The 15,930-nt window shown below is 38.8% G+C and overlaps 1 protein-coding gene across 2 annotated transcripts; it reads left to right on the top strand.

Annotated features, from left to right (window-relative positions):
- Window positions 1–30: 30 nt before the first annotated feature.
- On the top strand, window positions 31–14,819 carry LOC118415290 (F-actin-capping protein subunit alpha-1-like). 2 transcript variants are annotated; one of them, XM_035819783.1, is made up of 10 exons: window positions 31–260; window positions 7,103–7,166; window positions 7,732–7,783; window positions 8,904–9,081; window positions 10,762–10,851; window positions 11,446–11,525; window positions 11,984–12,062; window positions 12,541–12,612; window positions 13,019–13,081; window positions 13,537–14,819. In XM_035819783.1, the coding sequence occupies exons 1-10, from the start codon at window positions 69–71 to the stop codon at window positions 13,681–13,683; spliced, it is 1,017 nt and encodes a 338-aa protein (XP_035675676.1). In that variant the 5' UTR covers window positions 31–68; the 3' UTR covers window positions 13,684–14,819. The 2 variants fall into 2 exon arrangements, with proteins under 2 accessions (XP_035675676.1, XP_035675677.1); XM_035819784.1 differs by lacking the exon at window positions 31–260 and adding an exon at window positions 5,283–5,413.
- The last annotated feature ends 1,111 nt before the right edge of the window (window positions 14,820–15,930 follow it).

Genomic DNA, 15,930 nt, shown 5'->3' with positions numbered 1-15,930 from the left:
GCTCGGCCGCCAGTGACCGTTCCTTGCGCACGGCAGGGGCGGGGACAGCCGAGAACGGGCGCCGAGAGATGAAAAGATTGTGGTGTTTTAGCGTACAGGGTGAGGACAAAGACCTGCGAACGAGAGCGCACCACCGGAAAGGACGAGAGAGGAGAGCGGAAGTACGGGCTTCTTACCCAGCAGCCACTGCGAACAAGGCGTGTTCGGAGACATCCAAGATGGCTGACGAATATGAAGAACCCATATCCGACCAGGAAAAGGTGATTTCTTACCTACTTTTCTGAGAGCCTCGGGGGTACATTTCATTCTAAGTCGTAACCTAGATACCGAGCAGGAAGTTTAACGTGTTTTGGCGGCGTTAGATTGTTCCTTTTTTGTAGAGTCGAAACGATTAAGATTTGAGTTGGAGAGACGAGTACTTCCTGTTCCTGTAGAAGGACCGGTGTTGAGAGACCCTTCAAGCAACTACCGGTCTTCAGAACGATTCAAACACATTCAAACTTTCTGCGGACTATATGGTATACTATTGGAAGGTTTATTTACTCGTAATTGATGTTGATAAGGTGTGTTTCGTACCTGATAAGGTACACGCTTGAGGGAATATAGAGGCCATTCTCGTCATGTGAGTTATCTCGGATATGAGTCCGAGGGGCGTGATAGCTGAGATGCCGGACCTATCGTCCTCCAACATCGGGAAAATGATCGGAGGTTGGGGAATAGTTAACGTCCGAGATAAGTCAGGCATCTCTATATTTGTACGTAGACCGCAAAGCAGCGGACTTTTGGATTGAATCGCGGACGTTTTGAAGGATTGCTTGCCCTTTCTGGGAAAGGACCCTGAAGCGAGGTCAAAGGTTGAGCAATCCAGGCAGTTGATTTGGCACCATAATTTGCAGGGTAATTTAGCCCACTTTGGCAGTAAACTGGGTAACAGGTTTTCCCTCAGATTGTAAATAAAGACCTTGAAATGACTAGTCAATTGATGAAGGTACATCCCCCAATCATTCAACTTCCTTCGGTTGAAACATCAGCGAGCATAGAGTGAAAGCAGATGTTACCAGTGTTATTGTGATTATCATTGACTGGTGAGTCTTGTGGTTATTGTGATCAATTTTCCCATCAGCTGGTTGTGACAGTGTCCATGCAACTGTTAGTAAACAACATTGTTTTTGTGCCTGAAGGTGTTAAAAACAAGTCACAGTCTGTACTGCTGTTATCACACTCTTACAGATGGTACATTGTAAGGCTTCCCCGCTGATTTCTTAATCTGCATATAAATAGCAGATTCATTAGGTATTTAGGATTTGGAAAAAGGAAGATGATGTTTACAGATTACTGTAAATTCTTTTACTTTTCTTGTACAGTCAAACCTGTCAATAGTGGCCAGTCAGGGGAATAACCAAATTTGACCTCTTTGGGCAGGTAACCACTATAAAGAAAAAGCTGTTATATGTAGTTTCAATGCAAACCTGTAACACAGTGCTAATACATTGAAAAGAAATATTTGCAGTGTCATGAATTTGTGGTGGAGAAGTCACTGCAATAATATTTGAAATCAAAACCAGCGTGAACGTTTTAAGATTTACTTTACAGCATTCTCAGTCTCTTATGCAGATTGAAAATATAGATAAAGTTTTCAGTCAATGATTGACAATGCAGGTGAGATGCTGCAAAGTAATCTTTTCAGAGGATTTTGTTGTTTAAAAAGATAAAGGCGATGCAACAACTTGTGATTTTACAGTGAATTTGGACACTTTTGCAGTTCCCATGTCATATGTGGATTTCAGTTGTATTAGTACTGTGATAGAGAACTCTTCCATTTCAGCTGCAAGTTAAGAACAAATTTCATTTTCCTATATATAGCTACAATCATGAAATAAAACCACTGTAGATTTACAGTATTAGTCACGACAGACATGATGTCACATGTCCAAAGTGTCCCTTTAGACTTCAGCATATGTCAAGGGACACTTCTGAACAAAGGCGGTGTCACATGATGTCCCAGTGTCAACATGATGATGTTATCTTTCAAATAAATGACATCACCTTTGTGTGCTTGGGATCATAAGGCAACACCTGATGGTATTTCAGGAACAGAAATCAGTGATTTCGGAAAATGACGATTAGAGAAGGTTGTTGTTTCTTCTATAGAAATGCAATTTCAATCATCTTTCTGCTAGGATTGCATTTTGGTACTATTATTGTATTGTATTGCTTACAATCATATGCAATATGGAGGAGGTTTGAAACAGAGTCCAAGTTAGAAGCGAGAGTTTGCAAAGAAAAAAATTGGAACTAAGATAATTGTATTCACTATTCAGGAAGCCTACCCAAAACATGTGTTGCTACAAACATCAATATTTTACCACATGATACTTTCAGAGTAAATATATCAAACACATGACATTTATTACTGAAAATGATACAAGGTTGAATTAATTAAGTATAATGATTTATATGGCTGAAACAAGTTTCTAAATCTTAATTTTTGGTTGTTTTGTAAATATTTAATTTATTTAGAATAGTTTATCTTTAATATGAAAGCTATGAAAGTGGATGGCTGTAGTTAAATACCTGCTTATGGTATTGATTTTCTTTGTGATCCTTGCATGATCATTGCATGGAACTCTGAAGCTATGCAAATTAACATGCTGCTAGGCCGATTTCAACAAACGAGTTTCACTTCACTTCTGTTCAGAGTGCTGGTTGACATGATTAACTTATCATTTAGGCAAGGACACGTCTATATACTAGTAAACTTCCTTGCATTAAGTGACAGAACGAACCCAGTAATAGTACTAATTTAGTAAAGCTGTAGCATTAACTACAAGGTTTGTTGACAAGAATGCTGCCGTGCTCTTTGTTCTCTCCAATCAAGTCTTTTATAGGGTACTGTACATCCTGTTCAGTACCTTTATTACACAGGAATAACTTGCACTCTTTGATAGCTGGGGGAGGAGGTGCACAAGAACTAACTGGAGGTCCTGCGGAAAAAGTGCAACTTTGAGGAGAACAATTGCTGCAGCCACTGTGCATCAATACTAATGCTTGCAGATGATTGATTGATTAGACAAGTTTCCATATTTCTAAAGTTTATTTCACATTCACCACAGCCTTCACAGAAGTATACTTGAATGCTTTTGCAGAATTTATCTTGATGAAGTCATACATTTTCAATGCACTCACTGATCCTGGCTAGGCTGTCCATCACAATTAGCAGTTCATCCAATGTTAACAACATGGCAATTTGCAGTTTGACCTATGAAGGCGTGCATAGCTGTCGCAATATTTGTATTTTTTATTTCATTTTTCATACCCACATTTTTACGAAGTTGTCAGGGCTATGGGTTATTTTTTTGCAGCAAGTACCCTTAGGAGTAATTACAATACTGAGTATGTAAATCAGCATAGAGCAGTCCTGGTGTTGTCCTGAAGTAAGTATCATGTGTCAAGCTTTTCTGCTTGTGTGGCTGAGATAGCCCAAGGTAAACAAGAGTTAAGACATGCAGTAAAGCCTTCTCTGGTCTGGTGCAAGTCTAGACATCCTTGAGCAGGCTGGGTACTACAGCATAGATGCATTCACTTTCACTTTCATTATTTCTTGGTAGAAGAAGTGAAAAGGATATTGCAGCAGTGTTTGAAGTTTGCAATTGAAACAGTTTTGTAATACAGTAGAATTACACACATTAAAGGTCAACACATATTCGCACAGCAGCATTTAGAGATTAACAGTACTGTCCAGAGCATTGAATTTCAAAATGTACATTTACTACTTTTGGGAACATTGTATTTTGGAGCTAAGTAAGAAGATTGAATAACAACAGTTCTACAATTGTGTCACTCTTACAGGGATACTCTAACGTACCTGTTGTGGAATCTCTGTGGCTCAAATTGCTTTGACCATAAAGATATTATTCCAAATTCTCTTGTCATGTCAGCCAGATTGGCTTGAACCCACCCCACCCTTGTTCGTACACACAATGAACGACCCCTTGGGATAGCCTTGTGCCGAATAGTAGATCGGCTACAATTTTTACGAGAAAAAGATCAAGGACAACTAGTGCCTAATTTACTTGAATATCATTTTTTTTACACATACTAGTATTGAGTATGTCTAGCTTGTAAAAGCATGAAATTGGCAGTCAAAGTTGTAATGGATTTTTTTGTATCTTATTGTAACTGTATAGAATACAATTTGAGCCAAGTTTGAACCAAATTCACAGAGTCACAATAAGGTACATTTTATTTATGCTACACAATCTTGTATTCAGGCTGCAAATTATATAATGTTATACTAAAGGCTGAGTTTTATATCTTTTCATATTTGAAAATGAAGAAGCGCTAGAGGCTGTGAAGAATTATCATAACCTTGTATCACTAGTCTTCTGTCTATGAATAGATCACAATCATCGCATGAGGTTTTTGGGATGTTTTATGCCATGATTTAAACTGTTTTGTTCCATGTACAGCTGACAGTTTTTTCCAGTCTACTCAGTTCTATGCATAACAACAATATCAGTTATTTATATCCAAACTAACGTCATCATATCAATCATCCATGTAAATCTAGCAAATACATTTTCCCAAAACACATTGTAAGATTGTTTTGCATGTTTATAATGAGTGAAAAGTTTTACCTGCCATCAGTATGATCTCCATGCTGAGATGTTGGTCTGTGTAGGACACTGTTGGTACATGATCGTTGCTTGCAGTGCGACACCAGAATGTCGGCTATTCGTGTAGGATCACGTAGGTCAAATGGAAATGTATAGGGAGCCATCTGTCCAAAAATCCTCTCAATAAAATTGTGACTAGCTTTTTGTTCTAGTTAGCTGAAGTTTTGGGATGCAATTTCTTTGTTATTTGTCATTGATACGTACATGAAAGTTTGATGAAAGTAAGAATGATAGCTATGTGTGTTGTGTATGATTACTAGTGGCGCAGGGAGGGTGTAGTGTACCGTTACTACTGGTTCTATCATATTGGCTGGCAGATGTGGTCTTTGGTGGCTGCTATGGTTGTAATGGGAGGTATGTGTGGCATGGGCGGTTACCCCAGTTTTGGTACACTTTGGATTGTTCCTACAGTCCAGTTTTTTTCTTTAGAACTATAACAATCTTTTCAGTTCTTACGTTAGAGCCGGTGTTTGTGTATGGGATCCTCCCGACTTGCCAGGTGAATAGTGTTATGGAGGATAATTTTCATGAAATATTCAGGAAAGTACAAGTGAAACACTTTTACCACCAATACAATAGTGGTTGCATGTGGACCGTACCACGTGTCGTGTGGGAGGTCGTAGGGTGGTCTCGTTTTTGGGCATACCAAGAGAGGTGGTTATTTTAGGGACGGTGTGTCATGGGGTAGGCAGTCAGCAGCCATGATCGGAACACCCCAGGAACACAGAGCTCTCAAAGTAAGTCTCTGTGCCTCGCTAAGAAATTCAGTTTGCATCTGGGCATCTCCTTGACTGTATCAGGACAATGTTTGGAGTGCGTGGTTGGCACAGAATACTTTATAAAGCTTGCATTGCAAGCTCCATCCGTGAGGGTCTGAGTGTTTTATATTGGCTGAGTTATCACTATTGTGTAACCCTACCTCCTGCAGTAATGTTGACTTGGGGAGGGATCATTGCTGTGCTGCCTTCGTTATCAGTTACGAAAATCTTAGCTTTGCCACAGACATTAGATGTCCATGTTATATGGCTTAATTATGATGCCAGTAAGTTTTTACATAGACGTAAACTTGAACTAAATGTGTATATAGTAACTTTGATGAAATATTTGCATCAGCTTCATTCTGTAGTTAGGCTGCCTCATAACAAAGTCCCATCCTCTTCATATTGCAATGCAGAATCACAATCAAAACTAGATGGCATTGCTGTAAATTTTGAAATGATAGCACTAGTTATATTGTTACCATTTTTGTGGGGACCTCTTACTGCCAATCATAACACTGTGAGTATGTGTGTGGTAATTTTACTATACTACAGAACTGTTTCAACCTTGGACCTTAAACAGTGTCAAAATATCCTTTTTTCCCTCCAATGATGAAATAAAACCACTGCATCTCTGAATACTTATTATTAAACCAACCTGAAAAAGTTTATGGAATGGATATGATAAGGACTGATGAACCCACAGCAGAGTGAAGATTTCTAGAACTTGCAAAGTTGCATGATAACCTTTTACCAACTGGCAAGTCCCCCAACGTCTTTTGTTACTTCTCTCTGTGTCAGTATTTTCTTAAGCCCAGCTTCAAATTGATGCTGTCAAAGTTTTCAGATGTAACCATACGTCATGAAAGCTATTGGGAGCACAGAGTCCTAAGTCATGAATTTTGTCTTTGTTGGAGAGGTTTAATTGATGTACCACTTTGTGTAAGGTCAATATCTCCCATGGTAATGTGACCATAGCTGATATGTTACGTCAGGTGTTTGTGTAATGTCTTTATGTGGGCATGATGTTAGGTAGAATGGGCTATCTCTAATCAAATACTGCCCTGTGCTTCAAACTAACACTTTGTGGTTCACTGACCGTTTGACAACTTGATGGATTGAAAGATCAAAGTGAAATTTTTGGGGTGTACTGGTTATAGCTGTGTCTAGGAAGATTGATTTGAAAATGTTTGGGTGTAGAATTGGATGTTTAGTGATGGATGTATATTGTTCTCGCAATTTTGCTTCCACACAATTTCAGATTTAAAGGATCTTTGCAATTAGGAACTCAGAGATTTCTTGTCAATAGAAAATATTGCATTCTCCCTGGAATTTTGTTTGAGTGTTGTATAGAATCCAATAATTCCGAGACCAGGAGATGTTAATCTAAAAACTTTAAAAGTCTATAATGTGACTTAAGATATATTTTTAGAATTTGGAAGTGCAGCATCTGATGATTAAAAATATTTTTATCATAAGACTGCACTTGTAATGTACCACTTGTGTTTGTATATGTTTATTATGCCGACATCTCACATCATGTGAGACGATAAGTTTTCAAGTGATTAAAAGTTCAGTATGCATGATTATTGTTTTCATGTCTTTTGTACTACAATACTGTATGCCTCAAAAGTCATAATAGGATGTTTTGTTCTGTTTTGCCTGCAGGTGCGGATAGCATCAGATTTCATCCTCCATGCTCCGCCAGGAGAGTTTAACGAAGTCTTCAATGGTGAGTTTGTCATTTGATAACTTTTGAATTTTCTAGTGCAAGGGACCACTAATCTGGGCATTATTTAAAGGTACCATAGGATCTGAAATACTGGAATTGTTACCTCAGTGAAACATGTGGGGGGGGGGGGTTGTTGTTTCCACAACTTTTCCACATGCTGGGGACACTGAGAGGAAGTTAGGTGACAGGTTCATGAAAGGTTATCAAAGATTGCCTTATTTTCGTATTCAGTTTCCTGTTGTATGCATTTTGGTGCCCTATGGGTGCTGGTGAGAAAATGCATAGGCAGAAAAGCAAAAAATCATTATTAATGAATGAAACATGAAATTCACAAAATACACAATGAAAGTTAAAGATGTTTGATTTTTTTGGTTAATTCAGTGATGTTCACAAGTTTGTGACATTTTGTTCCATGGTTACACTCCAAAAAGTCCAGTCAGGATGGGGTAAAGTGACTAATTATGATACAATATCACAGTTCTGAATTTGATTCAGTTCTAGCTGGCAGGTTTTGAATGTTCTGTGTGTGTTTCTCCATCCTAACATTCTTATCTGTCTGTCCCAGATGTGCGTCTGCTGTTGAACGATGACAACCTCTTGAAGGAAGGAGCTTCACAGTGAGTTACACTATTACGTCTTGCTTTTAGCAAATATCCTGAAAGGCTGTATTCACATTGGTCATGCCTTTATGCTCAGCTGCCTTGTGACATTTGGCAAATATGAAAGTGCACAGTTTTGCCATCAATCACTTTGTTACACCATGTAACGTACGCTTGATGTTATATCGCTGAATTGCCCTTCCATACATCAAGGATAGGCATAAATGATTAAGCGCCTTGGGCAGATAAAAAGATTATTTTCACGCACACTTTGCATTATTGTTAGTGTCTATATTTAACTTATGCTATTTTTTTTCTTTCAAAATGGAAAGTTGTTACAAGTATTCCAGTACTGAGGAAATATGTCTTTTGTCTATTCCTTTGCAGTAGATTCTGATCCTGACTGTCCAACAATTAGTAGTTTGACCAATGATAGCACTTCAATTAGCAGTTTGACTTATGAGAGAGTGTGTGAATTTCTGTCAAATAGTTTTCTTTTTATGTTTTTATTTTGCCCTTTTACACTTTGATGGAGTTAGGTGAGGGTATAGGAGTCAGTCTATTGTGAGCCTAAAAACATTAGGTCTTTATTAAGGAATGCTGAGGGGTTTTGTGGGAAGATCTTGGGGGTAACTTGGCTGAGACGTATGTTTAGATTGGCAGGGACGAGTTTTGATCTTCCACTAGTCACAGCGACAAGTACTGGCATGTTGTGGGAACAAAGCTGTTTTTGGAACACTGGTTGGAATAATAAGTAGTAATGATAAAGTAGATTTAGAGTAAAAATCAGAGTGTGTTTCCCAATTTTTAAAAGTGCTATCCAGAGTCACTGGCTATACTGCACATTTTGAAACCAATCCAGTCCCAAGCTGATTCTGGTAGTTAGTGGTAAAAATTCTCCATTGCCCTCTACTGACATCATGCCGTACTGCAGCTTATGAGGCCTTCGGTGAAACTTCCTGACAGTTGAGCTGCTACCTTCTTGTTTGTGACTGTGGGAGTCCTATATTTGGGCATATCAGCTTTGATTGTTTCGTCTTTACCTCTGAGAAACACGAAATGTTGAAAACAATATTGTGTAGACCTTGCTGTATTTACCTTGCAGTGGAAAGTTTTTAACCACACTGCCTTTCCCCAGGGCTTTTGCCAAGTACAACATAGACCAGTTCACACCATGCAAGGTGGAAGGAGACAACCAGGCGCTCGTCACGGAACATGGCAACATGGGCCAGGGGCGCTTCGTGGACCCCTCCACCAAGCGGTCGTTCAAGTACGACCACCTGCGGAAGGAGGCCAGCGACTTCCAGCCTGTACAGGTACCGTAAACTCGTCTGTTTTCACAGGGCCTAATTTATGAGTACAATGGCCAAGTAGGTCGAGTGTTTGCCTGAGATTTGGGAGGTTGTGACTTCCATCCCCAGCCGAGACATACCAAAGACTTAAAAAAATGGTACATGCTGCTTTCTCTGCTTACCACTAATGAGATGAGGAAGAGTATGGGAGGTAAGCGCAAATCACTACCAACATACTAGCCTCCTGCTGTAGTGGCTTACACAGATGTGTGGTCCGAGGGCTACAGAATTGGAGATGGGCATCACACCTAAGCATCTGTTTCAGATGTACGGGCAACTTTAACTTTAACTTTTCAACTAATTGTGCGATTGAAACAATCCCATTATAGTACAGAAATGATACAATGAAGAAGCATTGTTGTGTAGTCATGAATTTGTGATGGAGAGAGGGTATGGTGAAAATTGTGAAAATAAGACCATTGCAAACATTTTAGTATTTAAAGCACTGGTTGTGATTGGCATGGAAATATATCCTTGGCAGAAACTAATTTGTAATTGTAAATGAAAAATCTGAAATTACAGTTAAAGAATTTCAAATCAAAGCTTGCAATAAAGTATTACTAGAAGATTTATTTGAGCAATAAGTTGCCCTACATTTGAAATATGTTATTAAACAAAGGTATAATGAGTGAGTATGGATTTGTGCTAGATAATGCAATAAGTAAAATGTTTTTCCTATGACAAAAGAAGTTAAATTCTATTCACAATGTGTAAACATGCCTCTTTGACCTCTGCAATACATAAATTATTATGACAAAAATACAATCATTTCCTGACCCTAACATTATAGTAATAAATGTCAAAGTGGGTGTAAATGGCCCCAATGCTCGTGGGGAATATGTATCATTTTGATTGCTTCTGCTACGAGACTCATCTAAAAATAGGGTAACCAGACATTGCCTATGTGAAGGTAAGACAGGTGACAGTATGGCAAGAAACCATCCTACAATGCTGTGGGTGCCATGTCAGGGTGGAATATCTGTTCTAAAGGAGGTCCCACAACCAGTGGTAGGCTTGGACAGTGCACAAATTGTATGTTACTGCTTATACATTTGCTGTACTATTTACCATTGCATAGAATTGTAAGGAGGAATAGAGCCTTTGTAGGTTTATTGTATCAGTTCAATCTGCCTCTAAAAGACTAGTATTGTAAGTTCATTTACTAAGTTCTGTGGATTTTTTAGTTCATGGTAGGAGGCAAAAGGATGTTTCGTGGTGCTTAAAATTTGTGGTTGTGAGACAATTCTGTAGGAGAGTTATTAATCCATTGGAAAGACATATTCATGTTGTTATGAATGTGCAGTGGAGAGGTTCAGTCAACCAAAAATAAAACCACCATGAATGTTTCAAGATCTACATTATGTTAGACCATACATGTACATGTAGATGTACTGATGTGTACTGTTTTCTGCTTCAAGGAACTATTGTAGTAGCAACAAAAGAAGAAAATAAATGAATTTTGGATATTTTGCTCTTCTAGTATGTAACAAAAATATAGAATTTTGTTCTGTCTAGATTGGAGCTGAGCTCACAAGTAGGGCCTTTATAATATGGTTTTGTAGAGCTCCACCCCTCTTGGGTTTTTGTGTACAGTTCAGGTAGAAGTGAGGCTAACCAAGATTTTTCCACGGGTCCTCCCTGCAGGTAGACCGTGATCTGGAACCTTGGAGGGCAGCCCTGGAGAGGGAGATGAGGATCTATGTGGAGAACCACTACAGGCATGGAGTCACCACAGTTAGTATCTACTCTATCTGTATAAGCTGTATCTATATACCGGCTAGTTACTCGATTATTGGGTTGAAGATTTTGCGTCATAATGTTCTGTTAAAAGCAGTCCTTTAAACAGTGACATCTAAATTTTATGAAGTATTGACTTTTACTCAATGATTGACACTTCAAGGCTTCATCATCAGAAACAACAAGAATCAATAAAGCTATCAGATGTCTTAAAAAATTCTAACCATTATAATAACCACTGTTCCTAGTGAGAGACAAAACATCTTACTGAAGTTTATGACAAAACATCTTGCTGAATATGGTATGGTACAGTGGATTCATTCCTCAAGCTATCGACATCTTGCACACTGCAGTTGTCCCTCAACTGACCGGCAGGCTGAATAAAAGTTAAAAACTTGAACTATGTGGCTCCAGATGTCTTACTGAGGGACGACTGCAGTGTGCAAGAGGTCGGTAGCTTGAGGAATGAATCCACTACTATACAAAGCATCTTGCTGAAGTTAATGACAAAGCATCTTGCTGGTAGCTGTTATTTGTGTATAAACAAAGCATTTCCATCATTGACATGCAAATTTGCTCTTCCACACACAGGTGTACGGCAAAACTACGAACCAAGGGAGGACCCTGATTGCGTGTATAGAGGACCACCAGTTTACACCCAAGAACTTCTGGTGAGCCGGAAAAATTTGCAGCAATTTTAATATATTTTACGGATATGATCAGTAGCATTACTGCACATGTGTGTAATCAAGCCAAGGAAGCTGTCATTCCTTTCAATGTTTAAAATGCTAATATTCAAGTTCACAGTTAAAAGTACAAATGTGTAGTGTGGGTAATGTGTCAAATTTGAAGGCCCCTGGCCATGCTTTTTCAACTTTGACACATTACCCACAAGGCATCATACTGTGCCTGCATGATTCAAACTGTGAACTAGCTTATACAAGTTGTGCCTCAAAATTTCTGTGATTTTTACCACTATCAACAGTAATCTACCAGACAACATGGCCAGTACACGATATCTCTGCACTGGTTATGCAGATTTTTACAACTTATGTGCACACTCTTATATTGTTTTTCAAAATCAAGACCCACTTCTAACCAGGACATGTTATGTTGTATTGATGTACAGGAATGGGCGCTGGCGCTCTGAATGGACATGTGTCCTGTCAGGAGCCACAGCGCAGATTGTTGGAGTCTTGAAAGTCCAGGTGAGATCTTCTCAACTACATACTGTAAATGCATGCACAGGGATTTAATTTCACGGTAGCGGGACAAAGGAGTTTGTGCGGTGGTTCTAAGTTCACGGTAGTGCCATATACTGTAGCCACATATTATAATGGATAAATGTTCGCGGTGGTTTTAAGTTTGCTGTGAAGTAGCCACCGCAAAAACCGCAAACATTTAACTATCGCGAACAATTCTGCATTTACAGTACCTGTGGAGCTATTGTAAATTTGTTTGCTTTTACAGTAGTTTTATTTGTGGTAAGAGAGCAAAGTTCATGGTTGAAACAGTTCTGTAGAACAGTACAAATACATTGGAAATGCATACTCCTAGTGAATTTACATTGGAGATGTACAAACACATCACCTTGAATGATTAAAGATTTACAGTACAAGAAGTGTTTAATGTGACAACTGAGTACTTTAAGCAGTAGTGCCTTACCATTCCATAATACCCCGACAGGTGCATTACTACGAGGACGGCAATGTACAACTGGTCAGCTCCAAGGAAGTCAAGGAGTCTATCCCTATCAAAGTATGATTCATTTCTTTACAGCCTTATTTGAAAATGTGTACCAACATTAAAACAGCTACCATACAAGTGTCTACAGTAAATACCTGTGTGTTAGGGAGGAGAAATCCTTTTGAGGTCTTGATAAACATTGTCTTTACCTTCTTAAGATAAGGTAAAGCAGCCACCCTCAATTGAAGAGAACCTTCAAGTAGCTAGTGATGGTGCAATTTGGCTTCACTACGGTTTGCTTTTTTTGGGGGGGGGTGATTCTTAAGGCTAATGGTACTTCCTAAAAATGTTAGAAATCTCTCATTTTTAAAGTTCATTTCCTTTCAGCAGTTTTATATGTAGTAGTCACAGAATGTGAATGACATAGTGCTGAAGGTGTGTCTCTTACTGAATACTTGTATTTTCATTTCTTGTACAGAACGAGGTCCAGACTGCAAAGGAGTTTGCAAAATTAGTTGAGGATGCAGAAAATGACTATCAGGTGGGTGGAATGTTTATTCATGCATAGCTCAAGTTGGCCTGCAGGCTGCTTTTCATTGAGGTTATTAGGGTGTAGGTTGTAGGTTAGACAAAACAGAGATACAAATTATATTTATTGAAATGCTAATCTATTTCAATACAGATATAGAGTGAAAAAGTATACAATGAAATTTTCTATTATGTGTGGTGATGATTATTACCAGAAGTAAAACAATGCATTCCTCTTGCAATCATTTGTCATGCATTGATTTTGTGTTTTGAAAATTATAAACTTTTGTCAGAATTACAGATAGCTGTGAAAACATCTTGGTTTCTGTAAAGACCTTACCTGCTTTATGTGCACTATTTCTTTCTTGAAAAGAACATGTACAACCATTTTTAGATTCGTTGCATCTTTTAGCTCTCCCATCTTGTGTTATTACTTGAAGTTGACGAAGAATAAATCTCTCTTTCCAGACTGCAATCTCAGAAAACTACCAGACAATGTCAGACACGACGTTCAAGGCCCTGCGCCGACAGCTACCTGTGACGCGCACCAAGATCGACTGGAACAAGATCCTTAGCTACAAGATAGGGGGAGAGCTGAAAATTGGGAATGAATGATAGAATGAACACCCCCTAAAACCCCTACCTAGCATTTAGCCAACAAAAAGCACTACAACCTTTTTTTAATGAAGAAAAAAGACCAGCAGTACAATTGGAGATTTTCCCCAAAAAATTTTTGGAAAAGGATGACCTTAGAGACTAGGGCATAACGTATGGAATGAAATTTGTAGTCATTTGGATATGACTGTTTCTACTGTAATTTCATATGTACTGTATATGGGAATACAACCCAGTCCACCCCACCCCCACTCTTTCCTCTATAATGCATGTAGCTAACACAAGTTATGATGTTTGAGGCCCATTGTGCAGTTGTTGTTGAACATTGCCAAAGGACTTAGATCTTGATCAAATGTGGGTGGGCTAAAGATAACGAAAATGTTCTTGTAGGTAAACAAACTATGAATCATTGTAGTGTATGAACCTCTGTGTACAGGACACCAGACTAATAATATCACATATTTTGATTGTTCACAGCTTTGGTTTGATAGTTGAGAGTTATATTTGTATCCTGTTTGATTTTTGGCCACGCCTCAGGGGCGGAGGCATTTCTCTTCACAAAGGCAACACATGTATGAGAAGCTTTTATCTGTAGCTTTGAGGTCAGGGTCTCTTAAACAAGTTACTGTCTACAGGCTTGCAGTTCAACTTCAAGTAGTTAGCTGTGGATTCCAGCAAAAGAAACTTTCCCTCAAAAGTCCAAAATGCAGGACAAGGCTCTGTATACATGTGTTGCTTTTCTTTGTATGTAGCAACCTCTTTTTCTCCTAATTTGTCTAAAGGAGAAAGATATTGCAAGAAATCCCTGAATTGCAAAGACCTTGCAAATGCTTGCAGCAGTTGATTGATTTCTGAAACACCTGAAGCCATCTATCTACAGAAACTATGTACGGATGACTAATGTTCAGAGATGATTTTTTTTTTGTTCAAAGACACTTTGATTAACACAACAAACTACAGATATGTTCTATTGTAGTAAGGTGAGGCATGACCAGCTGATTTGACTGAATGCTTGTCCCAGGCCACTCGGCTTGTTTAATGTGTGTTTTAGTGCAAACTACAAGCTGTGGCACTAATCCCAGTTTTATAACGGTAAATGATAGAAATAAATGCTGGTTGTAGCTAAAAAAAATGTTTCCATTGTGTTGCCCAAGTTTCTTTTTCTTTGAAGAGATAGATATTATGCTCATCCCTACAACTTTGTGTCAAAGTTTGTGATAGAACATGAAGTCATGCAAGAGATGTTGTGCTGTAAATACACGTACCTCTTCTGTGGTTTTATTTCACAGTAGGAGAGAAAAGGTTTTCAACTTGCTGTTAAAACAATTCCGTGGTGATACATTTTGCAGTGACCTGAATTTGCACCAAAAAAAAAATCACCGCAAAAGTTTCAAGGTAGGGCAAACCAAATGACATGGAAAGACAGGTTCAGTTTGTTTTTGATTGGTAAGCATATGTACAAGGTAGGAAGTTGACATATAGCTGAACACAATGCTACTGTCTATGTAATGACAATGACAGACTACTCTGAATTATGTTGAACCTTGGACCTTCTGATCTAGCCTGGATACCAGACAGTTTCCAGGGCCTACGCAGGCCAACTGAGTTAGACCCTGTACGACAGAAACTGAGATTGGGCCGGGGGTCTGATGTGGTCACCCGAGGGATTGACCAAACTGTTGAAGCAAGGCAATAACATCCCCTTTCCACTGAGTGACCTAGAATAAAACAGGTTACTCAGCAAATTTCACAGATGAAGAATTTTTGCTGTCTTACAAATCATGTGGGGCATATTCCAATTGTGAAATCCACATCCAATTTTGGTTGCACAATGGTCACTTGGCAATCACCACCTGGTGGGAAGGGGGCCAGAGAGATAATAAACTTCACTTTGATGGTGAGAACATACAAAACAGTGCAGAAGCACATGCATGTCAAATTTATCGACAAAGATAGATGTACTTCACTCCGCTAGCATGTACATGTAACTGATTGACATTTCTGGCTCTCCAGGAAGTAAAACTGCATCAGTAAAACTGAGTAATTGGATAGGTGCTGGGGCATGCAAGTAAGTAATAGGTGGTACACATCACATGGTGTCTCTGTCATGGCTCTGTTGCAGTAACATGAGAAAACATAACAATTTTCTAATCAAATCTTCTAGTGCAGCTACTTTCATGATCTCTGCTTCCTCTGATGCATTCTCATTCAATCTTTAAAACATTGCAACCTAGCACCACCTAGCAA

Source organism: Branchiostoma floridae, chromosome 5, assembly GCF_000003815.2.
Source record: "Branchiostoma floridae strain S238N-H82 chromosome 5, Bfl_VNyyK, whole genome shotgun sequence".
NCBI lineage: Eukaryota > Metazoa > Chordata > Leptocardii > Amphioxiformes > Branchiostomatidae > Branchiostoma > Branchiostoma floridae.
This window is presented reverse-complemented; position numbering and strand designations above follow the sequence as displayed.

Excerpts from the sequence above, each read along its gene's own strand:
- LOC118415290 (XM_035819783.1), top strand. The coding sequence starts at position 69 with ATGAAAAGATTGTGGTGTTTTAGCGTACAGGGTGAGGACAAAGACCTG. Across the intron at positions 10,852-11,445 it reads ACAGGCATGGAGTCACCACA|GTGTACGGCAAAACTACGAA; the intron begins GTTAGTATCTAC and ends TTCCACACACAG. Across the intron at positions 13,082-13,536 it reads ATGCAGAAAATGACTATCAG|ACTGCAATCTCAGAAAACTA; the intron begins GTGGGTGGAATG and ends CTCTCTTTCCAG.